General features: G+C 35.4%; 3 protein-coding genes across 4 annotated transcripts; 1 reads left to right on the forward strand and 2 right to left on the reverse strand.

Annotated features, from left to right (window-relative positions):
- Positions 1–274: 274 nt before the first annotated feature.
- LOC131638008 (phosphatidylglycerophosphate phosphatase PTPMT1-like) lies at positions 275–3,213 on the forward strand. Its single transcript, XM_058908567.1, has 6 exons — positions 275–917; positions 1,081–1,203; positions 1,583–1,676; positions 2,133–2,215; positions 2,306–2,395; positions 2,632–3,213. Exons 1-6 carry the CDS (start codon positions 723–725, stop codon positions 3,025–3,027), a joined length of 981 nt encoding a protein of 326 aa, XP_058764550.1. The 5' UTR covers positions 275–722; the 3' UTR covers positions 3,028–3,213.
- A 1,842-nt stretch (positions 3,214–5,055) lies between these two features.
- On the reverse strand, positions 5,056–7,371 carry LOC131638011 (deSI-like protein At4g17486). The gene is made up of 5 exons (XM_058908570.1): positions 7,217–7,371; positions 6,429–6,660; positions 5,645–5,932; positions 5,365–5,445; positions 5,056–5,254 (listed from the first exon to the last, which is right to left on the reverse strand). Exons 2-5 carry the CDS (start codon positions 6,580–6,582, stop codon positions 5,124–5,126), a joined length of 654 nt encoding a protein of 217 aa, XP_058764553.1. The 5' UTR covers positions 6,583–6,660; positions 7,217–7,371; the 3' UTR covers positions 5,056–5,123.
- A 6,654-nt stretch (positions 7,372–14,025) lies between these two features.
- On the reverse strand, positions 14,026–16,917 carry LOC131606379 (nudix hydrolase 8-like). 2 transcript variants are annotated; one of them, XM_058878623.1, is made up of 9 exons: positions 16,621–16,917; positions 16,386–16,523; positions 16,009–16,280; positions 15,859–15,924; positions 15,418–15,555; positions 15,247–15,324; positions 14,999–15,049; positions 14,847–14,881; positions 14,026–14,640 (listed from the first exon to the last, which is right to left on the reverse strand). In XM_058878623.1, exons 2-9 carry the CDS (start codon positions 16,513–16,515, stop codon positions 14,325–14,327), a joined length of 1,086 nt encoding a protein of 361 aa, XP_058734606.1. In that variant the 5' UTR covers positions 16,516–16,523; positions 16,621–16,917; the 3' UTR covers positions 14,026–14,324. The 2 variants fall into 2 exon arrangements, with proteins under 2 accessions (XP_058734606.1, XP_058734600.1); XM_058878617.1 differs by having other exon boundaries at positions 16,386–16,916.
- Positions 16,918–18,463: the final 1,546 nt, after the last annotated feature.

Raw genomic sequence — 18,463 nt, forward strand, 5'->3', positions numbered from 1 at the left:
AAAAATAAAAATTAAATACTGATTTAGAAATTTTAAGTTGAAACAAAATATATTTCATCAATTAAATTATTATTAATTAGATAATTAATGTGGCCAAAAAACAACTATGTTAAATTAATTAAAGAAACACCAAGTATGTCACAATAATGCAAAAAGTACAAACAATAATATAGAAGGTCGGTAATCTGATCCATAAGAAGAAGCTAGAGTGGTCCTTTATGTAACTTTCATTCATATCTCATTTTATCTAACAAAATAAATAAATAAATAAATAAAATTTCCACAACATATTGTTCTTCTTTTCTTCTTCACCCGTTTTCCCGTATCCTTTACTTTCCCATTCATAGTTTGTTGAGCCATTTTCTCCTTCCATCAAAATTACCTTCACCATTTCATCTCTCTCCCTCTCCATAATTTTCTTTCCTCTTCTTTTCTTTCTCTTGCAGATTTTTTCAACCAATCATCCATCTTCCTAACCCGATCGATTCTTCCTATGACATGATGGAAAATTCCTCTTTCTATTTCATGAATCAAGCTTTTTCTCTCTCTCGTTTTCCTTGTTCTAATTGTTGTTGTTGTAGAATTCCCAATTTCTAGGTTTCCATAATCGTTTCCGTGATCCCCAAATTTCAATTTGTGGGACAGTCGATTTTCTTTTCTGTTATTATTTGTGAATTAGGTTATTGTAAATTGTAATTGTTGATTTGATTCGGAAGTGAGTTATGCGTATTGAGGAATTGAAAGGAGGTGAGGTTGAAGAAGGTGGAGATTTCGGGAAATGGAGCTTTGTTGGTTCCGATACGAAGAGGGTTTTGGTTGGAGCAGGCGCTCGAGCGCTATTCTATCCCACGCTTGTTTATAATGTTGTTAGGAATAGGCTTCAGGCTGAGTTTCGATGGTGGGATAAGGTTGATGAGGTAGGGTTTCATATTGGGTGATATTGGGTTGATAATTTGCTATTTCTTTTGTGCTGGTATTTAATGGTGTCTCTTCATGCATGTTTTTATTTGATTATATGTGAAAATGGCTTCTATTGTTTGGGAATAAGGGTGTTCTGAATCTGATGCACTTAATTTTCAGTTTGTGTTGTTAGGTGCGGTTCCATTTCCTATCGATGTTCCTCGCTTGAAAGATCTTGGTGTTCGTGGGGTCATCACGTTGAATGAGTCATATGAGACTTTAGTTCCAACCACATTATATCATGTGAGTATTCCTAGTTTAGGATGTTTTAGTGTTTTGAGGGGTTGATTTTGATTCATTTTTATCACTTGCTTTCTAGGTTAATACTTTTGAATACTAGATTTATTTTATTTCCTAATAATGGGTGTAGTTATAATATGTTTTCTATCTCTCTACTGAGAATCAAGGACGCTCTTGTGCTTCAGGAAAAGTGATGGAAGGAAGGAGTAATACTTGTTTGTGCAGCTAATTAGGAATATTGAATTTCTCTAGTTCTTATGCATATTCTAGCTACCCAGGCATTGTGGCCTCGGTTGTTATAGCATCTTGGGTGTTTTCATGATAAATTTCATGTGTTCTTAAAATGTACTCAATGTCTTAATCTCTTGTTTAAATTTGGCAGGCTCATGGGATTGATCATCTGGTGATTCCTACTAGAGATTACTGTTTTGCTCCTCCACTAAATGACATATGCCGCGCTGTTGATTTCATACATAGTAAGTACTATGCAAGTTGGTTCATATGCATGTACTCTGAAACATGGGTACTTCTAATATTGTAAAGTACCGGGCACATGTACAGTACTCGGGGTACTTCATTTTTTCTCATTATTCAATTTCGAGTGAAAATTTTTGTTTTCTCAAATATCAATATAGTCTATTTGTGTATTTTAATTTCTTCATTGTTGTATCTTAACATTAATTTTGATTTTTTTAATCTTTTATAGTGATGTTTTGTTGTGAACTTAACAATTTAGTTCTCTAAGCATATATTTTATAGAAAACTCTTACATTTTATCAATGTACCCGTAACTTTTTTTTTAAAAAAAATGACGTATCCCGTACCCGTACCTATGCATCATAGTGCATGTAGAAGTTGTAAAATGCATCTCTATATGCACTTGTTTGTTATTGTTTTTGACGGTTTTCCCTGATTTGGTTCTATTGATGTAGAAAATGCATTGTCTGGACGTACTACATATGTCCACTGCAAAGCTGGACGGGGTCGCAGCACAACTATTGTTATTTGTTATCTGGTTAGTTCCCAATCATAGAAGAGAGTAGAAAAATCAGAGCATGAGAGGTTAGTGCTGTTATTTTCTTACATTGTGATCTTTTTGGTGTAGGTGCACCACAAATTGATGTCACCTGATGCTGCATATGAATACGTAAAGTCAATTCGGCCAAGGGTGCTTTTAGCTTCCTCTCAGTGGCAAGTAAGTGTGATGCTTGTATTTCTTTTTATCATTAGTATGTTTGTTGCTGAAAATGAACAAAATTTATATTTACTATGAATGGGATACTCTTTTTCTGAATGGGATCCCCAATTTTAAGAACCCATCAATATTACTATTTTCGAATCCATTTTTTATTACAATAAAAATAATGTGTTAACAAAACAATAACGAATTGTGAATGGTTAATCTTCATTCATTAATTTTTGAAATTCCAGGCTGTCCAGGATTACTACCGCCACCTTATTTTGAGGAGGGTTGTTGGATTTTCGCCTGCAGTTGATCTATTAGTAAAGGCTTCTGAGGTCGCAGCAGCTTCACAAGATCTTGTAAAATTTGATGACAATTCTGTAGTTGTGGTAACAGAGAAAGATCTTGAAGGATACGACCCAAATTGTCGATCAGTAACCATGTCAAGTGAAATATGGGCAGATTTGAGCGTTGTTTATCGTGTGCGAGTTGCTGGAGAGGCCGCATTTGCAAGAATGTCATGCCTTTGGCTGCGATATGGTACCGACGAGAAGATTTCTGCTGAAAAACTACGCAGAGAAAGCAGTTGCTCCATCAGAACGAATCACTTGGGAGGAATTAGTGTTGACATCCATGTGTACTGAAAAATTAGCCTAAGTTGTCTCTAAGTTTGACATGTTTCCCTTGTTATGCCCGATAATAATTCATGTATATGATAGGGCTGAATCAATAACTCGTGTTTTCCTCTGTATATCTCGCTACTTTGCTCATTTGAATGCAAATGATGAGTGTCATACGATACGAGTCAATCAATCCACATGCTTCCTTTATATTGTCCTAATAATGGCTTAGTTTTTCTGAGAAGTTGGTAGGTGAAAGTGTTTCCATTGCAAGATAGTTTTTTTATGGGTGCAATGCTTATGTCTGCTTCTAAAAACTTTGAGGAGAATTGCCTGAGCTCGCTCTTGTGAATGCAGGCATGTGCCAAGACAGTGTAAAATTTCAGTTTAAGCATGCAATTTGCACTTACAGAATAATAAATCCAATAAAATGATCCCTCACACTAAGGACTTGTTTGTATTGCCTTATTATATACTATCTTATAAAAACAATTTATACATTTTTTAATAAACTTATTTCCTAAGTTCTCTGAAATAGACATGGCAATAAAACCCAGACCCACGGGTACCCACCCGAACCCGTCCCGAAGTTGACGGAGAAAACCCGCTTTGACTGGGTTTGTGTTCGGGTTTGGGTTTTCCCCGATTAGAAAACATAGGGATGGGTCGGGTAATGGGGACACTAGTACCCACCCCGAACCCGTCCCCGAACCCGCCCGTTTATTTCAATATGAGATTATTTTATTTTGTTATTTATAATGTAATTTGATTTTTGAAAAAGTAAATATTTTTATTAAAAAAATTGATTTTACGAAATACATGGTGGCGGGGCGGGGATACCTGAACCCAACCCGAACCTGTTAAGGACGGGTTTAGGTTTTAATTCCCCATCCCCGTTTGGGTTTGGGGCGGGTAACGGGGACTGATTGGAGATTCGGGTTTGGGTTTGGGAGAGGTAAAAACCGTCCCCGACCCGCCCCGTTGCCATGCCTACTCTGAAATAACTCATCATGAAAATAACAGCTATTTTAGTATTGAAATAAGAATGGTTCATGTAAATTTATACATAAATATTTGTTATACATAAATATTTGTTTTGATAAATACTTGTGCTATAAGATGTCAATTAATTATTTATTCAAACAAGTTATTATACTGATGCTACTATAAACGTGTCAAGGTTAATTCAGTTATTCGTGTCAAGGTTAATACTAAAAATGTGTTGAGGGATCTCATAATTATTTTTGTTCAAGTCGTTACCTAAGATTTGGCATAACATATTATTCTTTAATTTTTCAATGACTTCTTTATAACTTATTTTGTCAATAACTTTATACTTAAATAAAAAGAGGGTCAATGAGTAGGCCTGTCAAATAAAGTTAAGCATATCTAAAATTTACTTATTAATTGAATCTATTTCAAGTTTGCACGAAAATCTTGAAAGGCATGTATATAAACACGTATGGAGTGGAAATTAAGAATGATAAAAAGTTAATTTTTAATTGTTGCAATTGCAAAACAAAACTTTTTAAAAAATATATAATATTAAAAATAATTTTTTCTTTGATGATCATGTGTAAAAATTTTAAAAGTGGAAAAAGGATCCCATTTTAAATTTTAAAAATGGCCTTAAAAATCAGTAATTAAGTTGAGATAAGTAAAATATTATGAAACCTGACAATGACATCCAAATGAGAGATAGTTAAAGATTTGATATAGTATTAATTTATTAATAAAAAACACGAATATTCTTGTAGAAATTACTTACCAAAACTAATAAGTTTCTGAATTTACAGTGTGAAGTTAGCAAACATGTCTCTCCTAATTATGATCAGATTAACTGCATATCAGATCAATTTTGTTTGAACCTTGAAAGCATTTACAGCTAAAGCCACACCATTTTGAAGCATATAACAAATAAGAGATTTACAACACAGACTACAATTGTGTTTGTAATTCAAAACATGTTTTCGGACCTCCAAATATATATTCCAGTTGAGAAAATTCATTACACTGTGCGAGCTAATACCGCAGAGATATAATTGAAGGAAGTTAAAAAAAGAATAAAAATTATTATTAATTAATAATAATAATCACAATTAAGTTAACAAGGGAAAAAATCATTCAGCAACTGGTTTTTCCTTTATAAACGAGACAACGCCATTCTGTGGATCTAGCAAATGGTGATTCGAATCTTCCTCTTCACTATCATCGGACACAGAATGGTCTTCAGATTCTGTTTCCTCTTCATCTGCAATAACACATGTTAGCCAAAAGTGTTTCTTTCCAATAAATCAGTCTGAAAGATAGAAGATTGTAAGACAATCTGTTGATATATAGCTGTCTTCATTCATGGCTTACCGGAATGTGGAATATGATCAGGTTGATGTCTGACAGCCTCAACCTGAAGGCTTTCGGGCAGAAGACAATTGCAAAAAGAACCTGAAATTTAAACCGCATTTGATCAGCTTAAAACTATACTAGTAGATGCAATCACAATACTCCTAGTCAGTTTGACATTGTTTGGGAGAACTTATGAAAACGGCGTATAATGTTTCTCACTTTACTCTCTATAGTGAATTGATGTGTTTAGAGGAGCCTTATCCTAAATGTAACACACAGAGACAAAGTGAGTCCTTACCAACACGGGCCAACCGATTTACCCATGCGGGGATAGGCTTTCCAGTTAACTCTTGGCAAACTTCATCCGTAAAATGGTTGCAATTCTTAGCAATCAGATGGTAACTGTCTCCATGATATTTCGCGGATAGACGCTCAATGAAAGAACGGAATTGTGAATAAGACATATCGGTGCTGCCTAACAATACTGATCGTCTGTAGATAAAGCCCGGACAACTTTTAGGTTCCACCTCAAATACTCCACTCGTCGGGTACTCATGAGCTCCAAAGCCATATTCCATGCCATGCACTATTCAAGAAAAGTTAAAACCATGAACGAAGTTAGTCGGAAGTTTGACAAACTGAAATACCCCGGGGTTTGACACTTTGCCTTTGGCAGTATTCATACTAATATAGCCAATTAGGGTATACGTGATTCCATTTTATAACCATAGCCATTCACATTTGTAAAACAAATGGAACCAATAATCATCAAAAACTCGAAATTTTGAAGGAGATAGTTAAATCAAATGCAGTAAATTCATCCAAATAAGAAACCTCAATGAATAGGCGGATGAACAACTATCTGATGACATATTCTCGCGCCATTATTCATAAACAGACCAATACATACATAAGTTTCATAAATACAAACCATAACAATGTTGTATTCAACGGTGAAACATTTCCCCACAATGTCATAAGGCAATTACATGCCAATAAATACAAAACACAATTCTCTTACCAAACCAAACACAATTAAAAAACTTGTCATGAACACGAGTACAAGGATGAAGCAGACAAACCTTCTATACCGGAATGAAAGACCCCGACACCAAACATGTAAAGATAATTATTGGCAGGCGTAAGATCATACACATTAAGGTATACCATAGTATTACTCTTTTTCTCGCTATCTGGCACCCTTTCCAAACTACCATTCCTTCGCAAAGACGGCATTGTGTAAGATTACCTCCTTTTCTTCTCCCCCAATTCTCTAATCCTCTAAACACACAACCCCATTCTTCTTCGCTTGGCCTAAAAACATCATACAAAACAATATCATCATTTTCAAAGAGCAAACAAACCCATTTACATAAACACAGTTTGCAGCTAAAGGGTGTATGAAAAATCCAAAATTTTCATCTGGGGTTAAAAACATCATACAAAAACTATCATTATTTTCAAAAAGAAAACAAACCCATTTACATATATATAGTTTACAGCTAAAGGGTATATGAAAAATCCAAAATTTGCATCTGGGGTTAAAAACATCATACAAAACAAAATCATCATTTTCAAAAAGCAAACAAACCCATTTACACAGACATTGTTTACAGCTAAAGGGTATATGAAAAATCCAAAATTTTCATCTGGGGTTAAAAACCAAAGCTTGATTGAAATGGTTGCAATTATTATGAAGGGGTTTTACTGAGAAAATGCAGGTGAGGTTGAAATTAAAATCAAAGTGAAATTACCTAATAATTATATGGATTAAATGGATATGAAAGACTTGAATAAAGTGAATTAGAAATTGAAAAAATAAAAAAGATGGATCATAGAAGAAGAAGCAATGGAAGAAAGAGAAACTTACGAAAGGAGAATGGGGAAGGAAGAAGAGGAAGGGAAAGGGGTTGGAGAGTAATTTGGGGTGGAAGTTGAAGAAGAAACGTAAGGTGGCTCGAATGCGTCCCACAAAGCCTAAAATCAGACAAACTCTTCTTTCGCAATATGCCTTTTGGGCGTTCCTCCGAGCCACACTTCTTTATCATTCTTTCTTACAATATTTTTAATATAGTTTATTTTTCCTTTCAATTTTTTATCCTTTATTATTAAAGTTTTATAATATTTTTACACCATTATTAATTAGTCATGGCTTTTTAATCACTAAACTCATATAAGTTATTTAAAAAAATTTATACTTGCAATGAATTAAAAATATTATTGTAACATTATGGAACGAAAATCGGTGTTTATCAATGATATAGGACTCTAGAATCGATGATTTTGATATCTGGTACGGTGGTGTAGGGTGAGCCTGCAAGGTTAATACTCCAATGTAAAAGTCAGTTTAGAGTCCAAGATGAGTATAGTAAGAAGTAGAGATCATAAAAGTCTACCTTGAATATAATGTGTGCTGACTTTATACATCGGATAATTTTGATTGGGCTTGTGTCTGGTTGGGCCCTTGCATTGAGCCTTTGGCCGTCCAGAACAATTGCCCCTAAGGTTTGGCGGGTGTGAATTAGTTGAAAATATTCAAAGTCATGGTCGGCCTCTAGCAATGGTGTCCAACCATTAAGAGAAGCGGAAAAGTCCTGAATCAGTTACAAAAGTAATGGAGAACAAGGGCATTAAATGATTCCTTACCATTGAAACATTTCGCCAGTTTTTCCAAACACGTGGCTTTAGGTTACCAACTTAGGGTATGATGCTTTCTCCTAGAGCGTTCGAGTATACTTGAGTTCGTTTACATTTTCTAGGTGAAATCCAGTCGTTGATATGTAACTTCTCGTTCCTACTAATCTAGTTCGTTGATTGTCGCCCTCTTCTATATATAAGGATTTTCGAGCTTTAGGAGAAATTTTTGCTATCCTCGAAAAATCAGTTTCCATTTGAGAGTGGCTTTCATTATCTTCTCCAAAAGTACTTCTAAGAGCGCTTGCTATTTGAACAAATCCTTATACTTCTTACTTGACTTCTACCTTTCCCGTCAGACTATACTTCTCTTAGGTACTCTTCTCACCTTAAGCTTTTTCATATCTTCAACATTTTCTTTACTATGGCTGATGTGAACGATAGTCCCATAATTTTGTCTATCAATTTTGAGAGTAGTGATTTCTCTCTTTTAGTTAGGACAAGTATATATTCTAGTTCAAATCCTCCCAACTTGGTCACTAATAAAATAACCCAAGAGGTTATATCAGTATCTGATGATTCTGATTCGGAGGAGATTTCTAGAGGTTCTCTAGATGAGGGAGCTTCCAATAGTGGGTCTTCTTTCGATTATCTTCTTTCTGACAAAAATGTAGGAGACGATCGCGTAGTTGATTAAATGCTCTCAACTTCGTCTACTTTACTGACTCCAGAGATGGAGACTGACATTTTGAATAGGAAGGATGCCAAAAACTTCGTTAATAATTACTGAAAAGCTAATTGTTGGGACCCAAGCGACATAGACATCTAAGATCATTTGGAGCATGGAGCCCAGCCAAATGGTTTCAGTTGGCTTAACCCATTTAGTATTTTAAAGGCTGATGAGTTATATATAGAGGAGTCACATTGGCGGAGTCGACTAATGCTAACAAATTCATTTGGGTGGACTCGGAGGTAATGGGAATTACTTCCGTTTTTAAGTGACCAGACGATTGTAAGTGCTGCTAAAATCATAGTCAGTTGTCCTTCTGTTTGGTCGGTTCTTCACGTGGAGTCAGGCAAGAGGATGTGCTACACTTTCGAGGGGTGCATCATTCCCTTTTATGAGTCTCTGTTCACCCAGATAAACTTTCCCCTCTCCAAATTTAAGGTGGATATGCTGAAGTTTCTGAAGGTTTCCCCATCTCAACTTCATCCTGGCGCTTGTGCTTGTATAAAGGTGTTCCAGTTCTGGAACGAGTATCGGTATTGGAAACCCTCTAGGTATAACATCAGGGATCAAGGACTCGTTGTGCTACATCAACATGTTCCCTTGTTTATCCCCTTTTTCCAAAAGCTAAGGTGACTTCTAGGAGCATTTATCTTGGTGAGCCACTGTAATCAGGAAACCCACTCCACATTTTATCCATCACTATTGAATGTCCCTGCCATTGTATAGATAAGTTTTGAAAATACTAGGCCTGAGTCCACTTCCATTGTGGACCTCACTCATTTGGTGTCCAACTAGATTCTCTTACTTCCCAAGAAATTATGATGGCAGAATATTTGGAGACTCTCTACTAGGGACTTGGCTGTGAAGAGAGGTATGGTCATACTGGAGTGAAAATTTCTTAGTAGAGGAAAAGTTCCATTGATACCTACGCTATAATGTGTGCAGTCGGTCGTTTGGACAGAAAAGAAATTTTTGGTGAGGGTGGACTCATACCCCATATTTCTTTTTTCTAACATTGGTGTTTATACTTATAGATAAAATGGATTCTTTGGAAAATCTATGGTATTACTGTGGAGCGGGCAACTGAAGGCGTTAAAATTGCTCCTCTAAACCGATATATCACTCCTCTTCCCACTAATATTTCTGCATTTACTGATGCTAAAGCTTTCCTAACCACTCTTATACTTTATCATCCTTCACCTGCCAATACCGATGTGGTTGTTAAGGATTAGCCTTGGTCCCCTACCATTCAAGCAAAGAGGGATCGAGGTCAAGATCAAGGTCTTCTCTTGGAAGAAGATTCACCTAAATAAGCTCATCTGTCCAAGAGGGTGCTCCAGGTTCGAACAACCCTCTTCTCAAGCTTCCAACCATCTTACAGGTTTATATTCCTCACACTCCATAGGAAGTTGTTATTGTTGTGTCTGAAGAAGATTTGGTATACTTTCATAATCTTCCTGAGACTAAGGAATACCTGAAAAGGGAAGTGTTAGGCTATGGAATAGAAATGGTGAAAGCTTTAGGAGGAAATGTTTTCCTTTTAAAACAAGGTCATTCGATCATAGGCTCTTTAGAAGGAGGCAAAAATCATCACTCTTCTTCTGTTTTAACTGCTAGGATTGCTGACCTCGAGTCATCCCTAAATACAAAAAGGAAGCATCAAACGAAAATAACTACTACTGCTAAGGAGACAAAGTCCTGTGCCGACAAGGCTTTCAAATCTCCTCTTGAGGGAAAGGAATCCCACACTAAATATTGTGAATTTCATGATAAGCATGTGGCTGAACTAATGAAGAAAGTCAACGAGTCCCTCCAATAAACTTTGAAAACGTGTACTGGGTCTTTGATCAGAAGTTGACTAAGAGGAGAAGCTTCACCTAGTCGTCTTTATTCCCCTCTTATAATTAATCCCATTCAAGGTTGTTAGGGATGAGGCTTTGGTGGACAAACTTAGTGCGACATCTCAGGGTAGAGAGGCATGACTTTTTCCGTTATTTTTTATTTCATATGTGTAATGTCCACTACCAATTGTGTCTTTATAAAAGTAATAGTTTTATGTAGATTTACCTTTTTGTTTGATGCCTCTATGTATAATTATGTGCATGGTATGATTTGTTTGATTTTATTTTTGACTTCCTGCTTCGTTATTTGAGTTGTAGGAGTTATGACTTCTAGGCATCAAGCCAACTGGTGGTTTCTACTCCTACAATACTCTAATTGAATTACCATATCTAGATCTTTGAATTTGTTCGCTGCCTGTTTGTTAATGGCATTTGGTGTGCTCGCAGACCTTAGAGGTTTCGATCAGTGCGATTGGAATGACAACTAAGTTTAGTTGGGGAGAGTTGATTTTTTTTCTCCAGCATCACTAGGAACCGTCCCCAGGAAAAGTTAGGGTTCCTATCCTTTCCCCAAGTTTGTACTGGTTTGGAGCTAGCATCTTCGGGCTTCGCCGCCTACAATATTGGAGTGGCTATGTCCTAAGAGGGGGTGCGATAGCTATGCTCTAAGCGTGTTCACCAAGTGAGGGATCTGCGTGAGAAGCACAATTTAGAGTCTCCTGTTGAGGATTATAATAACATTTTCATTCGTAATATTTCTCATAATTAGCAATTTATTTACGAAAATTTCAAATAACCTCAAAGATTATTTATCTTTCCGAAAGAACTGCAAGGAAAGCGTGTGCAACCCTTCTCTGATCCCCTTTTCAATTGACTACATAATTCAAAATCGTTGGCATGAAAACATTTATTGATCGATTTTCCTCTATAATATTATGTGTTTTTATAGGTTGTAGATGTTATCCTCGTTTCTTGATGACCGACGCCAGCTACCATATTTAAGTTTGTTGCTTTCGCGTATCCAAGCTTGAGGGGTACTATAGTGCAGACGAATCTTTGTGGTTGGTCTACTTGCTTGTGAACGGTGTCTGCATTCTATCGTGTTTGAATGTACACACTAGTTTGCCTATGGGTGAGTTCTCAAGATCGACACTTACATATGGTCAGTTAAGTTATTTATCCCCTTAATCGTGTTAGGCAATGAATTAGATTTTTTCAAAGGTGATGCACTCAGGCTAGAGTAATCTATATGCGTGTACGTGACATGATAGTGTCATTTAATGTCACTCACTTTGGGGTAAACGTTGGTTTCTAACAGTTCCTCGATGTAGGTTGCTTCCTTTTTTGTTGTGGGAAGTGTTGTTCGTAGGTGTTGACATTGATTGAAGGCATTCCACAATGGAGTCAATGTAGGGCATTTCTCTTAGAAAAACAACAAAGAGATTCGTGTTAATCCCATGGATATATAATCGACACCATATTTACTTGTCCTAGGTCAGAATCATCATCGAGCTAACTAACCTCTAAATCCTTGTAAATCTTTGTGCTTCGGGTTACACCAATATCATCAGTGACATGCATGCTGCATTTGCTGAGAGATGACATAGTGAGACGTCATCTTTCCACCTCTTCATTGGTGAGATGACTATTACACTAGATGATGTAGCATGCATCATACACCTTTTTATTAGAGGAAGATTTCTTGATCATTCTAAGATCACCAGGACTGAGGTCATTGATATGATGGTGACCTTTTTGGGAGCTGAATATGATGATGCCTTTAAGCTATGCAGAAGCACCCGGGGTGCACATGCCAAGTTTTCCTATTTGACGAAATTGTATGAAAAAAACTTGGAGACATCTGAACACCCAAACACCAATTATTTATGGGTTTCTTACCTTAGGGAGTGTGCCATGAGGTGCTACTTCTCATTCTTGGCTAGCACGTTCATGTTTGTGGACAAAAAATGCTAACTACGTGGATGTGGCCTACCTAAAATATTTTATCGACTTGGGGTTCATTCGCAGTGGAATTAGGGGACATCGTGCTTGGTTTACTTGCACCATAACCTGAACAAAACTTGCAAATGGACGACAAAGCAGATGATAGACTCATGCATCATGCTTACAGTATTTTCCAAATTCCACTAAGTTATTACAAACTAATTTTTCTTTTTACACTTGTTACTGATACATTTTTTTCTTATTGGTTTTCAGGAATAGATCCTAGCTCACTATCAGCGCATCCACGGGTTTGCACATTCCCCGACTTATACTCATGTTTTGCCATATGCTTGCTGGTTTGTCCCTAGTAGAGGGAATGATCATATTGTTGTCGTACCGTGTGTATATTGACCGCTCTCAACATGACGACCAAATGGAGGCCATACGGTGCTCACCGAGATAGAGTTTCATTCGACCATATTTCCTTATACTTTGGATGGTTGGCATGTGGGACCAATATCATATGCATGTATCTACCCGAGTGGTGCAAGCAGCAGCTTAGGTACGTGCAGATCATTCCCAAGTCACCCTTCAAGGTTGCTTTTATTCGTACAGTTCGCAAAGACTTGGATGACATTCTGGTGAATTTTGAGAATCATCTAGTAGAGCTATGTTGAGGGTTACATGACATGGTTCTATAAAGTGTCACACCCTTACATGACACATGACGCTCCTGGGCTTCCACCTAGGCCTGCTCATAAGGAGCTCTTGGAGAATCAGCAAGCATTGGATGACCATGTTGTTGATGTGTTGCTGCTCAGTCAGAATAATATGCGGCTTACACGTCAGGGCATCAAGTTCGAAGTGTTTGCGAGAGGTGGAGATGAAACGGCCGCCCCAGGACAATCCTTTCTTTCTGAGGCACGGAGTACCGTGGCTTAGCGTAGGCAGAGGAGGAACCATGGTATCAGTATTACGAATATATAATAGAGTATTTGATTGTATTTTGTTTAATTTTAATCAACTTTGAGAACAATGGTTGTACTAATATATTAAGTTTCTATAATATTTGGTTTTATTAAAGCTTTACGTGGTTCCATAATATTCGTTTTTATTAATCGTTGAAATAAATAACGATATTTTTAATGTAATTGAAATTAGTTTGAAATGAAAACACCACAATACTTGAAAACTGATTCTAAAAAAATTACACAGGCAAAAATTCAGAGATGCATCTTCAAACCAATTTCCTTAAGAGACGTGGTGATTTCGGAAAGACATCTCCGAATTTTTCCTAAGAGTAAATTCGGAGATGCATCTCCGAACTAAATTTTGACAAAAAATGATATTTGGTGTGTTCGTAGATGCATCATCGAATACTCAAATGCATTTTCGAATTTTCAGAAATGCATCCCAAACACTAAGGTTGGAATAAGAAATTGTCTAATTGATTCAATGAATGTCGCAACAAAGAATAAACATTTTCTCTAGTGTCATCTCTCATCCACTTAGAACAATCAACAATAGCCGTTTTCTCTAACATAGCATGTTAATCTTCAAATATACATGCTGATTTGATTTGGTTAATTGTTTCAATAAATTTAACAAAGGAAGCCAATCAACATACTCTATACATATAGTTCTACATTCCAAACACAAATTAGGAACAAAATGTAATGTTCCCTGGTGTTCAATTACAACTCTTTATTAATATTAACACTTATACACATTAGCAAACAAAACTGCACTTAATAATATGTTACAAATTACTCTACCGGATATCTGTACTAGTAGTGTAGTGGTTAGCTCAGTTTTCAGCTTTCAGAGTCTTATTTTCCAACACAGTTTGCATCATCATTGTCAATGACATTGTAGTATAGAGAAGAAATCTTGCCATCAAAATTGGAAACTACTTGATGAGTTGATAGGCCGCAGTAACGTTTCCCGAGACGCGCTATAAAGATATCGACAATCTTCTTGAACATGGAATCTTCTTGTATTAGTGGTTGCTCTACAAACTCAACCAGTGGCATCCATTTTGCTGCTTCAATTTCATGATCATCCACAGTGATGCTAGATGACAGTGGTTTTAGCATGCAGATGAAGAACAAATCTGATTTCTCAAAGGCCACATTGTGTACATGCCTATAATTTATCATCATAAAGTTCATCAGAATTAAAAACTATAATGTGTAGCATTCTATGACCATACTAGATTCTATTTAGGTAATTAGATCATCTGTCACAAAATATGTCAGATATTTGACATGTGTCAGTATCTGACACTAATATGACGCTGATACATGTGATTACATATTTAAGTTTCTTGATGACGTGATTGGTGTTGTTACCTGAATGCTATGACTTCAATAAAATCTGTATCAATCTGCACAACATCCAAAGAAAGTCATCATTTTAAGCAATTGAAACTTGTAATTGCAACCTCATGCATAAGTTAAAAAAACACAAGAAGAATAGTTTCTCAAAGTTACATGAAACTTACACCAGTTTCTTCCTTCACTTCTCTTACAGCTCCGGTATAAATTTCCTCTGCCTGAGATAATTCACACAAGTGATTATATTCAAGTTGCAACATAATTACATTACATGAAAGAATGTACAACTCCAACACATAGTTATAATCCGGAAACTTGCAGTCAGATAGCTAGACACAATTGGCCGAACTGTGTGATCAAATATCAAGTGTTCTCAGTTTGCGATTTTCAGGAAAATCAAGTGAAGCATACATACCTCATGAATGAAACCGGTTGGTATTTTCCAAAGGCCAAGAGTTGCAGGAGAACAATGCTTCTCTTGCACCACAAGTACCTTTACAAATTCATCACAAGAAATTACACAAACTTTAGAACTTGCTAAATCAAATGCAGAAAAGTTTATAAAGAGAAGAAAAAAAAATCATACTTCATTGTTGTCATTGATGACAAATCCACCAATTCCTACTTGATGCGAAGCATTTGCCGGAAGCATGCAAGGTCCTTCTGGAATCCAGTAAGTTAACATCACATATCCCGGTTGTGCATGATGGTATTCAAACCCTTCCTGATACCAAAATCAGTTACCACAGAATCTGTTTTTTTTAAGTCATTCTAAACAACTTATGGAGATATCATATGCTGTTATCTTAAGTTCTCAAATAAGCCGATCCAAACAGTCTCGTAATCTAGTAGCACCGACATTTCTAAAAAAAAGGCGTGTCCGTCTCTTAGTCCATGTCGGACACCGCCGACACTGATACTTGTCATTACGTTTAATTTAATCATTTTTCAAATAATCATCAGTGTGGTGTCGTGTTTGGGGTGTCCGTGCTTCATAGCTAGGAATACATTCAGGAAGTTAAATTACCTTGACAGCAATTGGAACAAGATCAGATTTCTCTAAGGGCAATTTAAGCCAAATCCCCTTCTTTCCCTACAAAACCTCATAATGTAAAATTTTCAATAATCTAGAAAGTGCTTTAAAAAGATAATCATACACAAGAATTGATGAATTTACCAATTTTTTCCAGTGAGAAAGAGACAAACAAAGCATAGATGCAAAAGCATATGAATTTTGTGGCAACCTATTTGGATCAATGACAACCCCTCCATACTCATCATCAAAAGCACCAAGTATAAGATTTCTATAATACAAGCTTGAAGTTGAGCCATTAACACTATTTGAACTTGTAGTTAATGCGGCAAAATCATCTGAACCAACTGAATAAACAACACCTTTATCTGTCAAATAAGACTCATCTGAAGCACTATAACTCTTGAGAAACAACCCTGAAATTCAAGATGAAAAAAACCAAACCACCCATGTCTTTAAACTTCATACAAAAAACACAGACAAAAAAAAAACAAAGAATCTAATTAGGTTGTTAGTGTTACCTCTGCTGCACTTGAATTGGTTAGAGTATCTAACTCCAAATTTGTGCCTAGAATTGGAGAACAAAGTGGAAGAAGATTTTGCAATCTCAAATGTGGACATAGAATTGTAAGAGAAAGATTTGAGCTCCATCTTTATCACTGTTCAGAATCCAAATCTCACCAATTATACAAACGGACACTGTCCAATGAGAATATAAAACATAGTAGAATCTTCGCTAAAATCAAGGAAACCAACCTTAGCATATATCGAAACTATTAACTAAAGAAACATCATGGTCATGGTCATGTGATTCATCAGCTTCTTAGTGTAGTACATGTGTTTTACATATAGTAAAATAATAGTATGATTTTTTGAGTTAAGAAGGTTTAGAATGTAAATAGATAGGCACAAAGAAATGAAATTATAGGTGATAATGCTATGTGGATGACACGTAGGGAGAATTATTATATAAAATCAGGAGTAAATGGCAAAGTTTGGGTTGTAGGAAATTATCTTTAAGCTTGTGGTTCATAATGGACGATTGGTGAACATGAGAAAATATCATCAAGAAGATACTTGAAGAAAAATGCCAAAGTGGAAAGTTGTTCAATTATGACATGTATGTATGTGTATAAATAAAATGAAGAAAACGAGGGAACTTATGTGTCCCAGCTAGTTAATAATTAATAAAATATTGAGTTTTTTACTTTTCTTAAGGGTGTGTTTGGTTTAGAAGAGAAGTTGTGAAGAGAGAAATGGGTGAGAGAGAGTGAGAGAAGAGAGAAAAATGTGAGAAATAGAGTAGATTTAAATGATTGTTTTGTATAATAGAAAGAGAAGAGAAATAGAAAAGAGAGAAGTAGAATAACTTTTTAAATTGACAATAATGACCTTATAAAAAAATTTATTAAGGTTATTTTTATTTTATTTATTTAAATCAAATAATTAATTTCACTATATTACCTTACTATTTTTTCAATACACTGCATACTATTTTAATATCTATTCAATATCAAATTAAATATTTTATTTTGATATTTATTACTAATTGATTAATTCATAAATAATTTAATTTAAAAACTCTTCATTTATAAATGTTTTTCTCTTATCTTGTGTTTCCAGTACCATTTCCTAGCTTTCCAACCTCACGTCAAAGCACATAAATAACTATTCATCAATATTGAAAAAACAAGGACATATATGAAAAAGAACTAAAAACAAGTTTCTCCTCTCACTTTCTTCCCTCATTTGAAGAGAAATAAAAAGGTGGTAGGACCCACCAAAAACTAATCTCTCTTCACTATTTCTTTTATGTGCCAAACAGGAGAAGTGGCTATTTCTCCGGCATCTCTCTCCCCTATCTCTCTCGTTGCTTACTCTCTTAAACCAAACACATCCTAAAGGTATCTTTTTAAGGATTGTTTCTCGGTAAATTTACAATGTCCACTAGTTAAGTTAGGGATCAAGTCCATAACCATAAACTTAGGGAGTCTTAGTCAGATTGCACCAATTGAATTTATGACTCACTACTACTTTTTTGATACTACTAACTATAACTTTTATGCATATAAAAATGGTTAGTTTATTACAACTAGTTACCACTCAAACCTTATCCAAATGTGATACACGAGGGAACATGTTCACAACAAGAAGGATATACCCTTCATCAAAATTTGTGAAATTTTTGGTGTGGAGTGCGTGGAACCAATTATAAGGACAAATGCGATCAGCGTTTGCACTTAACAATTTTTTTCACATGTAGTATCTAATCTTGTATATAGGACAAATGTGATTAACATTTGCACTTAATTTTTTAAGGGTAAGAATTAGATGTCCAAATTATGCTATACAACGTGTAAGTATAATATGGTCAAAAATTTAAAAATTTAGACACAATATTTCCAATTTTGAGTTATCACCTTATCTCGTATTGTCTATGTAATTTTGTAACATACTTTAGTGCAAGTTTATTTCATATTAAAATAATTTAAAAAATAATATATATACAATATAAATTTATATGTTACCATAAATGCATAAATTAAATTCAATTATAAAACTAAAAATATATAAAATTATTATAGTAAAATGTCTTATA

Source organism: Vicia villosa, linkage group LG1 (assembly GCF_029867415.1).
Source record: "Vicia villosa cultivar HV-30 ecotype Madison, WI linkage group LG1, Vvil1.0, whole genome shotgun sequence".
In the NCBI taxonomy this organism is placed as follows: Eukaryota; Viridiplantae; Streptophyta; class Magnoliopsida; order Fabales; family Fabaceae; genus Vicia; species Vicia villosa.